An 18,599-nucleotide genomic window follows, 5' to 3' on the forward strand; every position below is an offset into this window, starting at 1 on the left:
TAGAGCAGAGACTCTTGGGAGCTCATGGGTTTGCACACTTCCCTCCGGCTCAGCACAGCCTCCGCAGCAGCCCCTGGACTCCGGATCTTTGGTCCAGAATAAATTCATCCCTGCCAACCGGAGGCCCTGAAACAGGTCATCTGCCTGCATCAAGCCTGACTGACAATCCATTTGCTTGTGAAGTCACCGCTGCTCAAGTCCACATCCAGGTCTCTTCCGCCATACTTTATTAGGAATATAAAACCTAATCTATGTACACGACACGTCGGTGTCAGGGTGAGGGCTGGCCACAAGGCGGGCCATGGCTGGGACTGGCCGCTCTCTTCGGCATGGTACCTGGAGTGGAGGCGGGCACAGGTAGGTACGGGGCTCACAGGCCGAGCAGAGCCCCCTCTGGCCCCTACTCAATTCCTTCCTGCTTGTCTTTTATGGCCACCTGGGAGAGAAGAAGGCGGCGGAGACTGAGCTAGAACGGCTGGGGCAAGGACGCTGGAAACACAGGCCCAGCATCCCCCAGCCAGGCCCTTCCTGGAAGGCAGCCATGGGCCACACTCCCCAGGACAGTGGAGCAGACGAAGGGCCCTCCCAGCTGGCCCAATCCAGCAGTTCTCTATGGCAGCCACAGAGGCTTCCTGGTGAGCAGATGACTCAGACACTGAAATCCCCCAAGCTGTGGCTCTTTCCCCTCTAAACTGTTCTAGACTCTCAGGCGCCCTGCCAGGAACAGGCGTGGGCCACCCTGGGGTGAGCTGCCTCCCAGAGGCCTGGAAGGACCAGGCCTTGCCGACCACCGACAAGGGACATAGAAGAGCACCCCCAAAAGGACAGCAGGTCCCCGCCCCGATCTGACCCACAGCACCCGAGGGACCCTGCAGTGCTACGGAAGTCCCGACGGGAGCCACAGGCCTGGACTCCACAACCCCTCGAGCCTGTGGTGGAAGTCCCTGCTCTTCCATCACTGCCACCTCTCCCCCAGGACCTCCGAAGAAACAGGCCAGGGCTGTCCCAGGCCTGGGCACACGGGCCAGTGTCCAGCCCATCCCATCTGCCCCTCCAGGCCCCGCCCTCACCCGGAAGCGCTCCTCCAACAGGGACAGCTCGCTGATGAGGTCGGTGATAGCGTTGGTGAAGGCTTCCTGGGGGCTGTAGTCCGGCGTGGTCTGCACTCGGATGATGATCTTGTGCTCCAAGGGGTGGGGGACTTTGTAGCCAGCAAATAGCACCTGCGGGTCCTTTAGGAGTTGTCTGAGGTCCAGGGACAGACAGTGTGAGGGTCTAGCCTCGTGCCCTTGGGGCTCAGGCCCAAGCTGGGTAGCAGCCAGCTCAGAGCAGAAGAACAGACTTTCTAGCCAAAAATCCCCCCCAACTTTTTTCCCCAAAAGTCTTCAAGGAAAGTAACACTTTTAGGAAGATACCTCATGTGGGGACACCCTACCCCCGCCACACACACGGTCCCCGACACCCTCCACATCCATAAAGTTGAAGGACCTGAGCTGGAAACGGATTCCAGCAACCTCTTCCCACCGGGCACCGCAGTGCTGGCAAAGAGATCTCCCAGGCAGGGAATGTCCAGCCAGTGTTCAGTGACTTCGAACCAAAAAGCCCGCAAAGAGCATCCACGCAGCAAATAAAGGCAGCAGGAGAGGAGGGCCAGCTCCCAGCAGTGAGTGGAATGCAAATGGAACTCCACCCTCCGAGCAGCACAGCTGCCAGCGGCTGGCCACACACACTGGGCCCTGTGCCATGGGGCTGCGTCACGTACTGTGCCCTGGGCACGCAGGGGTCTCCTCTAGAGCGGCTCAGAGTGGTGTGAGCACCACGAGGGGAACCCGTGCATAGGTGGCAACACTAGGCTCAACAGCAGGGGAGCAGCAGGGCCCCAGGAGAGCTTGGGTGCCCCACTGGCTGGGCTCCGGGCAGGAGTCCTCCATCCCCATGCCCGACCACACCAGGAGACTGGGCAGACCCCACTCACAGATGGGGAAAGGCCTGGCTTCGCTGGTGGCACCAGAGGGAAGAGCCAAGTCTACAGTAAAATGACAAGTCCCTGGGCCAGAATGGCAGACACATCCCTGACCAACCACCTGGCTAGGACCTCATTGGTATAAACAAACACCCACCAACCAATGCAGTGCGCCCATGAGGGGCACTGGATAGCCACAGAACTCTCCTACTTCTCTTGTTAAACAGAAGTTCTAGTCTCTGCCACATACATTTTAGAAGCCCAGGTGGCACTGAGGTCACAAACGGGTGGCATGAGGGGAGCTAATCTTGACTGCTTTTCAATGCCCCTCAGCATGAATAACACACAGGCCTACTGTGCTGGAATCTGCTGCTCGTTCATTTACAGAACGTGCACTTAATGGTGAATGTAAGGCCAGGCGCAGTAGCTCACGTCTGTAATCCCAGCACTTTGGGAAGCCGGCGGGGGATCACCTGAGGTCAGGAGTTCGAGACCAGCCTGGCCAACAGAGTGAATCCCTGACTCTACTAAAAATACAAAAATTAGCCGGGCATCGTGGCGTGTGCCTGTAGTCCCAGCTACTAGGAAGGCTGAAGCAGGAGAATCACTTGAACCCAGGAGGCGGAGGTTGCAGTGAGCAAGATCGCGCCATTGTACTCCAGCCTGGGCAACAAAGAGAGAAAACTCCATCTCAAAAAAAAAAAAAAAAAAAAAAAAAAACAGTGAATGTAAACGCACGTGTTCATTTACAGAATAAGCCACTACAGAAGCATGGCTTATGTGAACACATGGAGGTCGGTGTCATTTTGATAAAAAGGTACCAAGATTATAAAATGCCCAGAGCAAGCCCCCAGAAGGACTTCCTGTAACTCAGAGAGACTGAGGAAGATCTTGGAACTTGCGCTTTGCCCAGAGGGGCCCATTAAACGCAGCCCCTGAGAGCCTATGACAGGAAACTTACGATTTAATGATGTTTCCCAGTGTGTGGTCTTCTTTGTTGATGGTGAATAAACAGGCATTGGGTACCTTGGTGTCCTTGTTAATGGTGATCCTAGGAAGACACAGAGGCCACAGATGAGGGGCAGGGGCTCCCCTCCTCCTGGCCAGGTGTGGTGGCTCGTGCCTGTAATCCCAACACTTTAGGAGGCTGAGGTGGATGGATGACCTGAGGTCAGAAGTTCAAGACCAGCCTGCCCAACATGGCAAAACCCTGTCTGTACTAAAAAAAAAAAAAATTATCTGAGTGTGGTGATCCATGTCTGTAGTCCTAGTTACTTGGGAGACTGAGGCAGGAGAATCACTTGAACCTGGGAGGTGGAGTTGCAGTGAGCCGAGATCATGCCACTGCACTCCAGCCTGGGCAACAGAGTGGAACTCTGTATCAAAAATATAAAAATAAACAGGAAAAATAAGCTCTGCCTCCTCCTGGAGGCCTTTCTCAATCTCTTCATCCCATACAGGCCTCGCCAACCCGGTCCCCTACTTCCTGCTACCCCAGGACTATGGAACCTTGGCCTTTTCTGAATTCCTTTTTTTTTTTTCGGTAGAGATGGGGTTTTGCTTTGTTGTCCTGGCTGGTCTTGAACTCCTCACCTCAAATGATCCCTCCTGCTGCCCAGGCTGGAGTGCAATGGTGTGATCATAGCTCATTGCAGCCTCCAACGCCTCGGCTAAAGTGATCCTCCCGCCTTAGCCTCCTGAGTAGCTGGGACCACAGGTGCACGTCATCATGCCTGGCCTGTTCCTTTTTTCTTATGCCAACATAATGAAGCAACCAAAAGGTGAAGAAGGGAGGCCCTGAAGTTACACGGTGAGGCTGGTCCTGACCCTGTGAGTTCCGAAAGCAACCATCCCCCTGGCTGGACTGTGTAGTCCTTCCATCCATTCCCCAGAACAAGTCATGCTCTGGCATTTACTATGATTTTAGTGAACGCTTAGATGGACAAAGACAGGAAACTTCATTGGATTTTCCAAGACAAGTGGTTTTCAAAGTGCAGCTCCCAGATAGGCAGCATCAGAATCCCCTGGGAACTTGTTAGAGTCTCCGACCTCCCACTTACTGGACCCAGAACTCTGGAGGTGGGGCGCAGGGATCTATGGTTTAAGAAGCCCTTCAGGTGATTCTAATGCACACTCAATTTGAGGGCAACTAGGCTGACAGTAAAATCTCACACAGGTGAGAAGTATCAAGTTGAATATCCTTTTTTCTAAGGTGGTTTCTCCAGGTTGACACCACACACATTTTAGGGTGCATAATTCTTTCTTGTGGGGTGCTGTCTTGTGGACATTGTAGGACATCAGCAGCATCCCTGACGTCTATCCAGTAGATTCCAGTCATAACCCCCTTTGACAACGAATAATGTTCCCAGTTATTGCCACATGTCCCTTGTGGGGCCAAATGGACCCCAGTTGAGAGTCTGCTCTAAAGGAGGCCGAAGTGGCTGGCAAGGGCCAGACCAAGACCTCTGCACGCCAACCTGGGAACAATAAGAGCCAATGGTTATGAGGTCTTCCAGGTGCTGAGCTTTGGACCAAGAGCTTTACACAAATTACCTCATCCAATTCTTTTTATTTTGAGACAGGATTGCGCTCAGTCACCCAGGCTGGAGTGCATTGATGCGATCACAGCTCACTGCAGCCTGTAACTCCTGTGCTCAAGCAATCCTCCCACCTGAGCCTCCCAAAGTGCTGGGATTAAAAGCGTGAACCAGCGCACCTGGCCAGATCCCTTTTTTGTTTTTTGAAACGGAGTTTCGCTCTTGTTGCTCAGGCTGGAGTGCAATGGCGTGATCTCCGCTCACCTCAACCTCCACTTCCCAGGTTCAAGTGATTCTCCTGCCTCAGCCTTCTGAGTAGCTGGGATTACAGGCATCTGCCACCACGCCCGGCTAATTTTGGATTTTTAGTAGAAACGGGGTTTCTCCATGTTGGTCAGGCTGGTATTGAACTCCTGACCTCAGGTGATCCGCCCGCCTCGGGCTCCCAAAGTGCTGGGATTACAGACGTGAGCCACCGCACCCGGCCTGAATCCCATGTTTAAGTACAGTAATAAACTCATCTTCCAGATGAGGAAACAGGGCCTCCGACAGGTCACGCCACTCGCCCACAGATACAGAGTAGCTAAGTCCCCACTTAGCCGAACCCAAGCTCTCTCCCCTGGACTCCTTCAACCTGCAGGCAGCGAGGAGCCACTGCGGCTTTTACGCAGGCCGCTGACAGATCGGAGGGGATGGAGGATGGAGATGGCGGGCAAGAGACAAGAGAGGAAGCTGCCAGATCCCAGAGAAAAAGGGCTATGGAGAACCAGACACTCTGGGTTCGAATACAAGCCCCGCCACTTCCTGTGTGTCCGGGACAACTTGCTCGCCTCCAAGCCTCAGTGTCCTCATCTGCAAAATGGACACACTCGCCACTGCCTCGCGGAACGGCCTTAAATTTGGCCGACACAGGCCGAGCGGACGATCAAGCAAAAGCTGTTTCCCTCCCGGGGCAAGAGACACCCCAGAATGCGACAGTCGCAGGCCCGCGCACCTCGGCCCGCCGCTGCCGGCGTCACTTACTTCTTCTCGCCCTCGAAGAGCAAGAACGACTCGAAGGCTGGAGGGGCGTTCATGCTCCCGCCGCCGTCGCGTCCAGACCCCAAGTGTCCACAGCCACCGCCTCCAGAGCCCTAATAAGAAGCGTCTTCCGGATTACTCCGGCGGGGCAAACCCGCGTAAGGATCGGCTCATCGCCCTCTGTCGGGCTGGAAGATCTTGCGCAGGCGCGAGAAAAGCCCGAGAGGCCGGTGCCTCTGCGCATGCGTCAGTCGAGAGGCTCCCCCCGACCCCCCGCCGCCGCCGGCCTTCCCCCCGGTATGGCTTTCCCCGTGTGCGCTTTTCGGCGCATGCTCAGAGCGCCGGGAGGGCTGTTCTGCCCCTACAGAGGTCTCCTAGTCCTGGCTGAGCGGGAACTTCAAGCTGTACCTTTCTCCGTTCCCCATGTCCCTTGATCTCTCTTTGGAAACGTGCACCCCCTTGGAGTGCGCAGCAGGAGGCCCCTGAACAGAGAGAATAAAGCTAGGGGGTAGTGGACAGCTGCGGCTAGCAGCCGTAGGGGGAGCAGAAGAAGGTCTCGTGGCCAGAGGCAGATCTATGATAAACCCCCTGCCCAGGCTGCCTACACCGACTGCTGCAGGACCCCTGCCTGGGGGGTGCCGCCGGCTTGTTAGCCGGGAGGGACAATTGGGTGAGGGATGCAGAAGGAGGCAGGTGTATACAGCAGTGAGAGGGGAGCCCGGAGGGTTACGTATATCTTTTTATATATTATTTATTTAGAGGCAGTGTCTCCCTCTGTCACCCAGGCTGAAGTACAGTGGCGCCATCATGCAGCCTCCAACTCCTGGGCTCCAGAGATCCTCCTCCCTCAGCCTCCCGATAGGACTGCAGGCATGTGCTGTCACACCTAGCCATTTTTTTTGGGGGGGATGGGGGGGTCTCCCTATGTTGCCCAGGCTGGTATTGAACTCCTGGCCTCCAGCAGTCCTCCCGCCTCAGCCTCCCAAAGTGCACTTGGTGGATGTGGGTGGCAAGCCACCCAGGTGCTGAGGCAAGAGACCGAGGGCACGAGCTGTTCCAGTATAATAAAATATATAAAATAAGAATAGTTATACTAGATATAGATCTTAGATATGATTATATATGAATCATTAATCATTAGTTTGTAGTAATTAGTCTTTATTCCACTATTATAACAATCCTCGCTCTACAATCATAACTTAGGAAAAACCAGGCCATACAGAGATAGGAGCTGAGGGGACATAGTGAGGAGTGACCAGAAGACAAGAGTGCGAGCCTTCTGTTATGCCCGGACAGGGCCACCAGAGGGCTCCTTGGTCTAGCGGTAACGCCAGCATCTGGGAAAACGCCTGTTGCCAAGCCGACCGTGGTCTAGCTGTAGCGTTAGTGTCAAGGAAAAACACCCGCTACTTAGCAGACTAGGAAAGGGAGTCTCCCTTTCCCTGGGGGAGTTTAGAAAAGACTCTACTCCTCCACAGGCCGGCCCGCAGTTACCCGGAGGCCTAACCGTCTCCCTGTGATGCTGTGCTTCAGTGGTCACGCTCCTAGTCCGCCTTCATGTTCCATCCTGTACACCTGGCTCTGCCTTCTAGATAGCAGCAGCAAATTAGTGAAAGTACTAAAAGTCTCTGATAAGCAGAAATAATGGTGTAAGCTGTCTCTGTTTGTCTCCTCTCTCTCTCTGCCTCAGCTGCCAGGCAGGGAAGGGCCCCCTGTCCAGTGGACACGTGACCCATGTGGCCTTACCTATGATTGGAGGTGACTCACTCTCCTTATCCTGCCCCTTTGTCTTGTATCTAATAAATATCAGTGCAGCCTGGCATTCGGGGCCACTACCAGTCTCCGCGTCTTGGTGGTAGTGGTCCCCCGGGCCCAGCTGTCTTTTCTTTTATCTGTTTGTCTTGTGTGTTTATTTCTACGCTCTCTCATCTCTGCACATGGGGAGAGACCCACAGACCCTGTGGGGCTGGACCCTACAGGTGGATAAGTGTATCTTACCCTTTTTGGTTTCATTGTTTTGCAGACTACAGTTTAGCATAAAGGCCCTCCTTGAGCTGTTTGAAGCAACAGGGACTGGGGTCTCAGATGAGCTACCAGAGCCCTAACAGTTTGGCAGCTGTTTCTCCAAGGCTGGGCAGCAGCTACAGTGCCGAGGAGATCTGGAGCTTCTACCCCTTCTGGGAAGGCATTTCCTACTTGAGTTCTTGCACCCTGGCAGGAGGAAATCTCATTCTGCAACAGCCCCACACAGAATCTGACTTTCCAGGCGAAGTGGGTGGGCACCTCTTTAACTGGAGAGGAACAGAAAGTGATACGGGTAGGCCGGGCATGGTGACTCACGCCTGTAATCCTAGCACTTTGGCACTTTGAGAGGCTGAGGCGGGCGGATCACTTGAGGTCAGGAGTTCGAGACCAGCCTGGCCAACATGGTGAAACCTCATCTCTACTAAAAATACAAAAAATTAGTCGGGTGTGGTGGCGTGCACCTGTAATCCCAGCTACTTGGGAGGCAGAGGCAGGAGAATTGCTTGAACCCGGGAGGCAGAGGTTGCAGTGAGCCGAGATTGCGCCACTGCACTCAGCCTCCCAAAGTGCTGGGATTACAGGTGTGAGCAACTGTTCCTAGCCAAGGGTAGCATCCTTGACCCAAGCTTTTCCAGGGTGACCCAGAAGTGTGGAGGTTATATCCTCAGGGAATTATTACCCTTATCACTTTTTTTTTCCTTTTTTTTTTTTTTTTTTTTTTAAGATAGAGTCTCGCTCTGTCGCCCAGGCTGGAGTGCAGTGGCATGATCTCAGCTCTGTTGTCCAGGCTGGAGTGCAGTGGCGAGATCATAGCTCACTGCAGCTTCAAGCTTCTGGGCTCAAGGAGTCCTCCTGCCTCAGCCTCCCCAGTACCTGGGACCACAGGCAGGCACCACAGTGCCCTGCTAGTTGTTGTGTTTTTTTTTTTTACTTTTTGTAGAGATGGGGGTCCAACTTTGTTGCCCAGGCTGGTCTCGAACTTCTGACCTCAAGCAATCTTCTCGCCTTGGCCTCCCAAAGTGCTGGGATTATAGGCATGAGCCCTGCCCCTGGCCACACACACCATGCTAATTTGTTACACATTGGCTGTGGTTGCTTTCATGCTACATGGCATGGTGGTTATGACTGAGAGCTGCATGTCTGGTCCTTTACAGAAAACGTTTGCTGATCCTCATCTTGGGGATTGTGCTTGTGTTGACTTTGCTATTTATTGTTTGGTTACAGCCCAGACACTGAAGTTACTTATTAGCTTGTGGGTTTCTATCCCGTAGGAAAGAAAACTTCATGGTCAGGCGCGGTGGCTCATGCCTGTAATCCCAGCACTTTGGGAGGCCGAGGTGGGCGGATCACCAGGTCAGGAGATGGAGAACATCCTGGCCAACATGGTGAAACCCAATCTCTAAAAATACAAAAATTAGCTGGGCGTGGTGGTGAGCGCCTGTAATCCCAGCTACTCGGGAGGCTGAGACAGGAGAATTGCTTGAATCCGGGAGGCGGAAGTTGCAGTGAGCCAAGATCGCACCACTGTACTCCAGCCTGGATGACAGAATGAGACTCCGTCTCAAAAAAAAAAGAAAGAAAAGAAAACTTCATTAATTAACCAGTTTTGTATGTAATATCACAATCTTATTCTAGCATTCTTCTCTTAAAATGCTTACAGGCCAGGCACAGTGGCTCACATCTGCTAGTCCGAGCACTTAGGGAGGCTGAGGGAGGATTGCCTGAGCCCAGGAGTTTGAAACTAGCCCGGGCAATATAGCAAGATCTTGTCTCCACTAAAAATTTAAAAAATCAGCTGGGCATAGGAGTGTGTGCCTGTAGTTCCATTTACTTGGGAGGCTGAAGCAATGGGATTGCTTGAGCCCAGGAGGAAGAGGCTGCAGTGAGCTGTGACTGCACCACTGCACTCCAGTCTGGGTGGCAGAGCGAGACCCTGTCTCAAAAACAAAACAAAACAAAACAAAAGAATGCTTACAAATACACGAAATACATGTACCCAGCCTCTCAGAATGATCCATGAATCAGAGTTCCCACTCTTTTTCTGAACTGGTGCGTAATAGATCTTTGATATGTGTTCATGATATATATGAGTCATCTTTTTTACGTATTTGAAAATTATACTTTGAAAAGGCCTTGTCCGGAGGTGGTTGCTGCATACCTGTTTCAGATTTCCTAAGAGGTTGAGAGAAACAGGTACTGGGTGAGCTGGGTCCACTCAAGCCTTCCCAGGGTGCCTGCCCTGCCCTGTGGTGAACACCAGCCCCCTGGGCTGCAGATATCTGCCTGGGGGTCCAATCAGATCCTCAAGATATCTGGGACTGGGCATGATGGCTCACGCCTGTAATCCCAGCACTTTGTGAGGATGAGGTGGGCGGATCACTTGAGTTCAGGAGTTCAAAACCAGCCTGGCCAACATGGTGAAACCCCATCTCTACTAAAAATACAAAAATTAGTCAGGCGTGGTGATGGGCACCTGTAATTCCAGCTATGCGGGAGGCTGAGGTGGGAGAATCACTTGAACTTGGAAGGCGGAGGTTGCAGTGAGCCGAGAATGTGCCACTATCCTCCAGCCTGGGTAACAGAGGGAGACTCTGTCTCAAAATAAATAAATAAATAAATAAAAAGAAAAAAATAGGCCAGGTGCGGTGGCTTACATCTGTAATCTCAGCACTTTGGGAAGCTGAGGCAGAAGGATCATCTGAGGTCAGGTGTTCGAGACCAGCGTGGCCAATATGGTGAAACTCCATGAAACCCCATCTCTACTAAAAAAAAAAAAAAAAGACAAAATATTAGCTGGGAGTCGTGGCAGGCGCCTGTAATCCCAGCTACTCAGGAGGCTGAGGCAGGAGAATCGCCTCAACCCAGGAGGTGGAGGTTGCAGTGAGTTGAGATCACACCACTGCCCTCCAGCCTGGGCGACAGAACCAGACTCCATCTCAAAACAAAAACAAACAAACAAAAAACATCTGGGAACCTGCCCCAGGCGCCAGTTGAATGCCAGGGCTTGAAGTCTCTGGGAGGGGGTGGTACAGACTTGCGGGACAGGTGGAAGGTATACCCTCTCCTGTTCCTCTCGCTTTTCCAGGTGGCCTTCAGAAACAATGTGGCATCCTGGGCTATGGGCAGCTCTGCTCAGGGCCTGAGAGGAGAACCGGGGGGCAGTGCCAGGCATGCACTGATGTTAACTTCCCTTCCAGCTGCAGTGGTCAGGATCTGGGGAGGGGAGGAGAGGAGTGGTGGATGCTGCCAGAAGGGTAGCTGTGTGTGTGCACTCAAGATCCAGGTATCCACTTGCAGCCCTAATAAGTCCACGGCTCTTTCCCTTTCACTGCCTGCATTTAGGCTCAGGAGACCCTGGAGGCCATACTTCCTGGATAGTATGTCCTTGAAACCCAAGGAGATCCAACAGGCATGAGGATTTTTGTGTACCCCTAAGGAAGTAGAGAACCAGGTGCTGGTGATTTGGGGTGGGGTAGGGGCTGCATCAGGCTCAGCTGTCCCTGGACCCAGGGCCTTGGGACAGGAAGGGAGCAGAGGGACCCAATCCAGCAAAAAGGCTTAGGAGCCCATAGGACGGCAGAGCACAGGAGACTATGACGCTCTAAGGGGTCGGGCTGGTGGGCTGCCTATGGGGGAAATAGTATCCACCAAGGCCGCAGCCAGGAGAAAAGGCTGATATGGCCCCAAAAGCCATAGGGAAGAGGGAGATGGCAGGCCCCTTGAATCTTAATTTCTCCTTGACTTTTTTTTTTTTTTTTTTTTTTGAGACAGCATCTGTCACCCAGGCTGGAGTGGAGTGGCCCAATCTCAGCTCACTGCAACCTCCACCTCCTGGGTTCAAGCATTCTCCTGCCTCAGCCTCCCAAGTAGCTGTGATTACAGGCACCTGCCACCATGCCCAGCTAATTTTTGTATTTTCAGTAGAGACAGGGTTTCACCATGTCGGCCAGGCTGGTCTCTAACTCCTGACCTCAGGTGATCCACCCACCTCGGCCTCCCAAAGTACTGGGATTACAGGCATGAGCCACCGTGCCCAGCCGTCTTTGCCTTTCAATACAGTTCCTGGAAGAGCCAAGGTATATGGGCTGCCCCACTGGCCCTGCCCCAGAACCTAGGTGGGCAGCCAGGTCAGGGGTCATGTCTGAGCCCTGGGACTCTGGGGGCTGTCCTAGGCTAAGGACAAAGAGGGGAGGCTCAGAGCTTGCTTGGATGAGCGTTGAGAATGTGTTCGTGGCTGGGTGCGGTGGTCCTGTAATCCCAGCACTCTGGGAGGCTGAAGTGGGAGGATGGCTTGAGCCCAGGAGTTGGAGACCAACCTGGACAACATGGTGAGACCCTGTCTCTACCAAAAGCACAAAAAATTAGCTGGGCATGATGGTGCACACCTGTAGTCCCAGCTACTCAGAAGGCTGAGGCAGGAGGATCACTTGAACTCAGGAGTTGGAGGCCGCAGTGAGTTATGATCACTCCACTCCACTCCAGCCTGGGCAACACAGTAAGACTCTGTCCCAAAAAAAAAAAAAAAAAAAAAAAAAAAAAAAAAAAAAAAAAAAAAAAAGATGTTCTGGAAGACTCTGCCCCTCCTCTGTCTTTTTTTTTTTTTTTTTTTTTTTTGAGATGGAGAATCACTCTGTCACCCAGGCTGGAGTGCAGTGGCACGATCTGGGCTCACTGCAACCTCCGCCTCCCAGGTTCAATCCGATTCTCCCAAGTAGTAGGGGTTACAGATGCGCACCACTGCACCTGGCTAATTTCTGTGTTTTTAGTAGAGACTGGGCTTCGCCATGTTGGCCATGGTTTGCCAGGCTGGTCTCGAACTCCTGAACTCAGGTGATCTGCCGGCCTCAGCCTCCCAAAGTGCTGGGATTACAGGTGTTCTCAGTCTTGTTAATTACACTGGGATTTGCTGTGTACAGTGAGGTCAGGATGAGGGTGGTGGGGTGGTGATCAGGGGGACCCATGCTTCTGCTCAGGGGGTTGGCAGAAGCCAGCAAGGCTTGGGGTCTCCCTGTTTGGAGCTCTCCAAGTTGAGAGTGCAGAGGAGTGTGAGATGCGTGTGAAAATGCAAACTTGGCCCTCCCTGGCTGGAGGCTGGCATTGGGTGAGTCTCTGGTAGGACCAGGCCATGTATACTTTTTAAGCTTTTTTATTCTTGAAAAGTTCAAAGATACACAAAGCTAGACTATGCTGGATAATGAGCCCCCACATACTCTGCATCTCTTGTCTGTAATTATCAGCTCGTGGCTACCTCTACCTCTCCCCTCTACCTCTTGTCTCAACTCTACCTCTCCCCCAACCCCTGCCTCTGGGTCATTTTGCATCAAATCCCAAATGCCTATATCATTTATCCTAAATATTCCATAAATAGTCCACTATGTAGCTCTGAAAGATAAGGACGCTTACAACACAACTGCAATATCTTTTTTGTGTGTTTTTTTGTTTTTGTAAAGATGGGGATTTCACCATGTTGCTCAGGCTGGTCTCGAACTCCTGAGTGATTCTCCCACCTCAGCCTCCCAAGTAGCTGGGATTACAGGCATGTGCCACTGTGCCCAGCCAAGTGCAGTATCTTATCACACCTTTAAAAATTAATAATTCCAATCAGCCTATAGTTGATCAGTGTTCACATTTCCAATTGCCTCATAAAAAGATCATTTCTTAACATTTTGTTTTATTGCAATTGGTTGCTGTAAGTCACCTAAATATCGTCTCTTTTTTATACTTTTTATTGTAGTAAAATAGGTATAACATAAAATTTGCCATTTTAACCATTTTAAGTGTTTAACTCAGTGGTGTTAATCACATTCACAATGTGTAGCCATCACCACTATTTAGTTCAAAAATTTCAAGTCTCCTTTATTTTCCTTTTTTTTTTTTTTTTTTTTTTTAATTTTAGGGACTAGGTTTTGCTGTGTTGCCCAGGCTGGCCTTAAACTCCTGGCCTCAAGGTGATCCTTCTGCCTTGGCCTCCTGAGTAGCTGAGACTACAAGTGTGCACCGTCACACCCAGCTTCAAGTCTCTTTTAATTATTATAAAGTTCTGGCCATGCACAGTGGCTCCCAACTGTAATCTCAGCACTTTGGGAGGCCAAGGCGGTCAGATCACCTGAGGTCAGGAGTTCGAGACCAGTCTGGCCAACATGGAGAAACTCCATCTCTCCTAAAAATACAAGAATTAGCTGGATGTGGTGGCACACGCCTGTAGTCCCAGCTACTCGGGAGGCTGAGGCAGGAGAATTGCTTGAACCTGGGAGGCAGAGGTTGTAGTGAACCAAGATCAAGCCATTTGTACTCCAGCCTGGGCAACAGAGTGAGACTCTGTCTCAAACAAAACAAAACAAAACAAAACAAAACAAAACAAAACAAAACAAAAACTATAAAGTTCCCCTTCATCTGAAAATTGAATGTGATTTTAAACAACCTATTTGAGCTCTGAGGTGGATGTCTAAGTTCCAAGCCCACTCCTCCCTTCTGGGGGTCCCAGTTTCATGATCTCTTCTTCCCTTTCCTTCCTGGTAGCTTAAAAAAATAGAGGAAAAAGGTGAGGAATGAAGGAATGAATGGATGCAGGCAGACGTGAAAACAGCGCCTACCTGGAGGGCTGGGACCACCTGGAGACGCCCTGTGTCTATGAGCTGCTGTTGTGAGGAGCCTGGAGCCAGTGGACACTGGGAGGGAGGAGGCTTTAGAGTGGGGGGCAGCCACGGGAGGAAGGAGGTTGGCTGAGCCAGGTCTGGGGGCCTCAGGGACTTCTGTGTCCTCATAACACACAAAGGCCCTGCCCACCCTGCCCAGGGCCGCCCACAGTAGCAGCGGCTGGTGGTCCCTGCAGCTGGTCAGCCCCAAGAGCAGTCACAATGTGTGGCTTGGGTACCACAGGGCCGGAAGAGAGGGACAGGGGCCCTGCTCCTGTCACCTGCTGCTTCTGCCACCCCAGGACCAAGTCATTGGTGTGAGCCGGTGGCCAGACATCACTGCCCTGCAGGCAGTGGGGGCTCCTCTTGGGCTGGGGGCAGGGCTTGGTGGGCAGCCCTATGGGAGGGGGAGCTGGTGGGGGACCACAGGGACTGACCAAAGAAAGGCAGGCCAGATCCCAGGACACCAGGGGCTCTAAGTCCCCAAGAGTGGGGACTGGGCCAGAGTCAAGTTTTGCCGACCGTCGGACCAGCCCCGGGCCTCTATGATGAAGGCATCAGAGAAACCCCATGGGGCCAGGAAGGGGCTGGGGCAACAGTGGACCTTTGGGATCTGGGGTCAGAGGGGGAAGGAGGTGACTGCATGGCAAGGCAAGAGCTGAAGGCCTTCTGGAGAAGGAGGGTCCAGGCCTTGTCCCCGCCCTGATCCAGGTCACTGTGGACGCAGCTGGGAGCTGAGCCTGGCAGCCCATGTGACACCACGGTGGGGGGATGGGAGCCCCTACGTGGCCAACACTGCCAGCCACACAACTAGAGGGCTTGGGGTAAGGGCTGCGTGAAGAGGAATGGGGTCTCTGAGTCCCGCCTCTGTGCTGTCCTCAGGGACACCCTAGAGAAGGGACTTGCTTGGGGGCTGCTTTGAGGAGAGAACAGCTGGTTGGACACTGGGCTCTGTGGCCTGCGGGACATGATAGAGGGGACCCAGGGGCATGGTGGGGACAGCAACTGGGAAGGGAAAGGAACCCCCGACCCCAGAAGAGTGGGGAGAAGAAAGAGGGGGGAACAGGGATGCCCAGAGCCCATGCTGTCAGCCCCATCATCGGCACATCCACCGACAGCCTCCGGCGTCCCCCCGAGCCCACTTTCTCCCCAGACCCTCATCACAAGACCCCAGAGCCTGGACAGTAACAGCAGGTTTACTGTTGGCAACAGCACAGCCCTGTGGCACCCAAGGGTAGCGGGTGGGGTGGCGGCCGGGTCTCCTGGGGCCCCGTTCTCCCTCCCATTCTCTAGGTCCCTGGAGGCCAGACCCCTGGGTGTGGCCCGTCCTAGCAGTGGTTCTGGCTGGGTCTGTCCTAGGCAGGAGAGGAGGGTCCCTGGAGAGGCAGTGATGGCTACAGCGGCTGTAGGGAGCCGGGGACACTTCAGGCCAGCCATGACAGGCCCAAGCCTGCTCAGCTCTGCACTTCTGGGGATCCCCTTATTCCTGACTCTCCCCCCTCCCCCATTTGGAAGAGACCTAGGACCTGCACCCTAACGAGGAGGACTGGGGTGAGGGGGTGCAGAGCGTCCTGGGGCGGGGCTCCGAGCGCTTGGCAGGGGACTCGGCAAGGGGAGCGCAGGGCAGGCCTCACGTCTGCAGCTCCAGGAGGCAGTTGGGCTCTGAGGGCGGGGAGCCGGCTGGGCTGGAGCTATGGGCCTCCCGGAGGTCCTGCAGCACCTGGAGCAGCCGGGCCAGTGAGTCCTCCGGGGCTGCGGGCAGAGGCAGCCGTGAGGGCCCCTGGGAGTGAGCGCGAGGATCCCACCCGTGCATCTCTGGAGGGGGCTCGGGCCACGAGCAAGTCCCAGGTGGGCAGGACCTACCTTCGCCAGGGCTCGAGAGCACAGTGCCTGCCTCTGCGCCCCCGCTCAGCTCCCGGTGCCTCTCCCTGTGGGGGAGGTCAGAGTGAGGGCCAGCAGCCTCCACTCTCCCTGCCAGAGCTTCTGGTGTCCTTGTGGGAAGGCTGGGGGTGGCCCAGCATGGGCCTCCTGGACTAGAGGTGGCTCTGGGGGTGATGGCAGGGCTGACTCTTTCAGTCTATGAAGAGGAAACACGGGCCCAGCCTCGGCCCTGGGCCACCTTCCAACTTCTCCCTCCCCCGTGTCTCCTCCTCCTCCCCACCCCACTGTGGGTTGACCAGAAGGCCCTTTGCATTTGTTTTGTTTTGTTTTTGAGACAGAGTCTTGTTCTGTGGTCCAGGCTGGAGTGCAGTGGCGCAATCTAAGCTCACTGCAACTTCCATCTCCTGGGTTCAAGCAATTCTCCTGCCTCAGCCTCCCGAGTAGCTGGGATTACAGGCGCCCTCCACCACATCAGTTAATTTTTGTAATTTTAGTAGAGAAGAGGTTTCACCATGTTGGCCAGGCTGGTTTCAAACTCCTGATCTCCAACGATCTGCCTGCCTCCACCTCCCAAAGAGCTGGGATAACAGGCATGAGCCACCGCGCCCCACCTTCGTGGGTTTTGAGGGCAGAGATAAACTCTGGAAGAGTCGATGAGGAATGGGGAGGACCACACCCTTCCTCCTTGCAGAGTGTAGGGGTGTGAGAGATGAACGAGCTCCAGCTTCAGTTGGCTCAGGGGAAGCTGAGCGCGTGGGAAGCACTGGATCACCTTGAAGTATCCTGGCACCGGCCGCATCTCCAGAGACCCTGAGTGATGGGGCCTTGGCATCCTGTTTTTTAAAGCTGATCTTTAAAAGCATCCTGTTTTTTCTAAGCTTCTGCCAGGGCTGAGAACCACTGGATGAAGCAAGACGGCCAAGAAACTCAGGGAGTTGGCCGAGGCTGTTCCTGTGCTCCAAGGGCCCGGGGGGAACAGCTGGGCAGGTTGCAAGGTGGGCTCAGCACACGGCATGAAGCAGGCATGGCCCTGACCCTTGGGGCCTCTGTCCTAACCTGAGCTGGCCTCATGCTGCAGAGAGGTACTCCTGGTGCCCTCCCCAGATGTGGCCAATTAGAAGAGAGGTGACCAGCCACCACGGAGCAGCCCCAAGCCTGGCGCGTTCCCCGGGCTGCACAGGCTCTTCTGGGTGGGACTCACCACAGCATGGCCTCCACGCCCAGCAGGTGCCGGTAGATGAGCTGGGCCTCAAGGTCATGGTCAAGAGGGTCATTCCACTCCTGCAGGGTCACCCGTGACCGGGTCTTATCGCAGCCCTGACCTGGGGGCACAGAGAGGGCAAAGTTACCAGCAGACACTTGGGACTACCATGTCCAACATTGGGGTTGCACAGATGGAGAAACGGAGGCCTGGAGGGGAGAGAGATGCACTCGGGGGTCCCTAGTGAGGGTTGGGCTGGGAGCACAGCCTGCTAAGTCTGACCCAGGCCCTGCCTCGGCTCCCCACCCTCTGGGGGCAGCCGCTTCTCTTGGGGTCAGCCCCTGCACCACGGGATGCGTGACTGTGGAGCGTGGATGTCATCAGGATATGACTCAGGGAGCCGGGTAACTTTTTTTTGTTTTTTTTGAGACGGAGTCTCGCTCTGTCGCCCAGGCTGGAGTGCAGTGGCGCGATCTCAGCTCACTGCAAGCTCCACCTCCCGGGTTCACGCCATTCTCCTGTTTCAGCCTCCTGAGTAGCTGGTACTACAGATGCCTGCCACCACGCCCAGCTAATTTTTTATATTTTTAGTAGAGACGGGGTTTCACCATGTTAGCCAGGATGGTCTCGATCTCCTGACCTCGTGATCCACCCGTCTTGGCCTCCCAAAGTACTGGGATTACAGGCCTGAGCCACTGCGCCCGGCCAGGGGGCTGGGTAACTTTCTGGAAGGCTGTCTGCCTGGAAGGGAGCAGGCTGAAATGTTAACATCACGGTGAGGTGGGCCACAGGGGGTTCATGCCTTAGAATGAGCTGGTCCTGCAGCTTGCTGTCTTTATGACCTTACCAAGTCATCTGCCTTCCCTAAGCCTCAGCTTCTCCTCCATACACTGGAATAACAGGCCCTGTCTCTTGGGCCACGGTGGGTCCCACCTTGCCAATAATGAGAGTATCGCTATGATGGTTACAGGCAGAGGCTGCAGGTCATATCAGCCAGCCAGCAATGCCCTTGCAAAGAGTCACCAAGAGGTCAGGCACAGTGGCTCACACCTGTAATCCCAGCACTTTGGGAGGCTGAGGCAGGAAGATAGCTTGAGGCCAGGAGTTCAAGACCAGTCTGGGCAACATAGTGAGACCCCGACTCTACAAAAAAATAAAATAAAAAATAGCTGGGTATGGTAGCATGTGCCTGTAGTCCCAGCTGTGCAGGAGGCTGAGGCAGGAGGATGGCTTGAGCCCAGGAGGTCAAGGCTGCAGTGAGCTATGATTGTGCCACTGCACTCCAGCCTGGGTGAGAGAGTGAGAGACCCAACCCAAAACAAAAACAAAAAGAGTCA

At 54.0% G+C, this 18,599-nt stretch overlaps 2 protein-coding genes across 5 annotated transcripts in view; both read right to left on the reverse strand.

Annotated features, from left to right (window-relative positions):
• Positions 1-204: 204 nt before the first annotated feature.
• Positions 205-5,761, reverse strand: POLR2J (RNA polymerase II subunit J). Of its 2 annotated transcripts, XM_002817810.5 has the most exons (4): positions 5,524-5,761; positions 2,925-3,014; positions 1,071-1,245; positions 205-436 (listed from the first exon to the last, which is right to left on the reverse strand). In XM_002817810.5, exons 1-4 carry the CDS (start codon positions 5,574-5,576, stop codon positions 401-403), a joined length of 354 nt encoding a protein of 117 aa, XP_002817856.1. In that variant the 5' UTR covers positions 5,577-5,761; the 3' UTR covers positions 205-400. The 2 variants fall into 2 exon arrangements, with proteins under 2 accessions (XP_002817856.1, XP_063581725.1); XM_063725655.1 differs by having other exon boundaries at positions 205-1,245.
• The window catches only part of RASA4B (RAS p21 protein activator 4B), a 47,219-nt gene continuing 31,545 nt past the window's right edge, over positions 2,926-18,599 (reverse strand). For 2 of the 3 annotated variants that reach the window (XM_024249818.3, XM_054560334.2), the window contains 3 exons: positions 17,263-17,383; positions 16,044-16,108; positions 15,359-15,932 (listed from right to left, as the gene is read on the reverse strand). In XM_024249818.3, coding sequence (XP_024105586.2) covers positions 15,811-15,932; positions 16,044-16,108; positions 17,263-17,383 — 308 coding nt within the window. In that variant the 3' untranslated portion in view covers positions 15,359-15,810. Of the gene's footprint in view, positions 3,015-5,494; positions 6,003-10,199; positions 10,308-15,358; positions 15,933-16,043; positions 16,109-17,262; positions 17,384-18,599 lie in introns of those variants that run through there. The other variant, XR_010140646.1, reaches the window with a different exon arrangement.

This window comes from Pongo abelii, chromosome 6 (assembly GCF_028885655.2).
Source record: "Pongo abelii isolate AG06213 chromosome 6, NHGRI_mPonAbe1-v2.0_pri, whole genome shotgun sequence".
Lineage (NCBI taxonomy): Eukaryota > Metazoa > Chordata > Mammalia > Primates > Hominidae > Pongo > Pongo abelii.

What these genes read in the sequence shown, in the direction of transcription:
- POLR2J (XM_063725655.1), bottom strand. Translation starts at nt 5,576, where the DNA reads ATGAACGCCCCTCCAGCCTTCGAGTCGTTCTTGCTCTTCGAGGGCGAG. An exon ending in CTCTTCGAGGGCGAGAAGAA is followed by an intron (nt 3,015 to 5,523) that starts GTAAGTGACGCC and finishes GTGTCTTCCTAG; the next exon opens with GATCACCATTAACAAGGACA. An exon ending in CTGGGAAACATCATTAAATC is followed by an intron (nt 1,246 to 2,924) that starts GTAAGTTTCCTG and finishes CCTGGACCTCAG; the next exon opens with ACAACTCCTAAAGGACCCGC.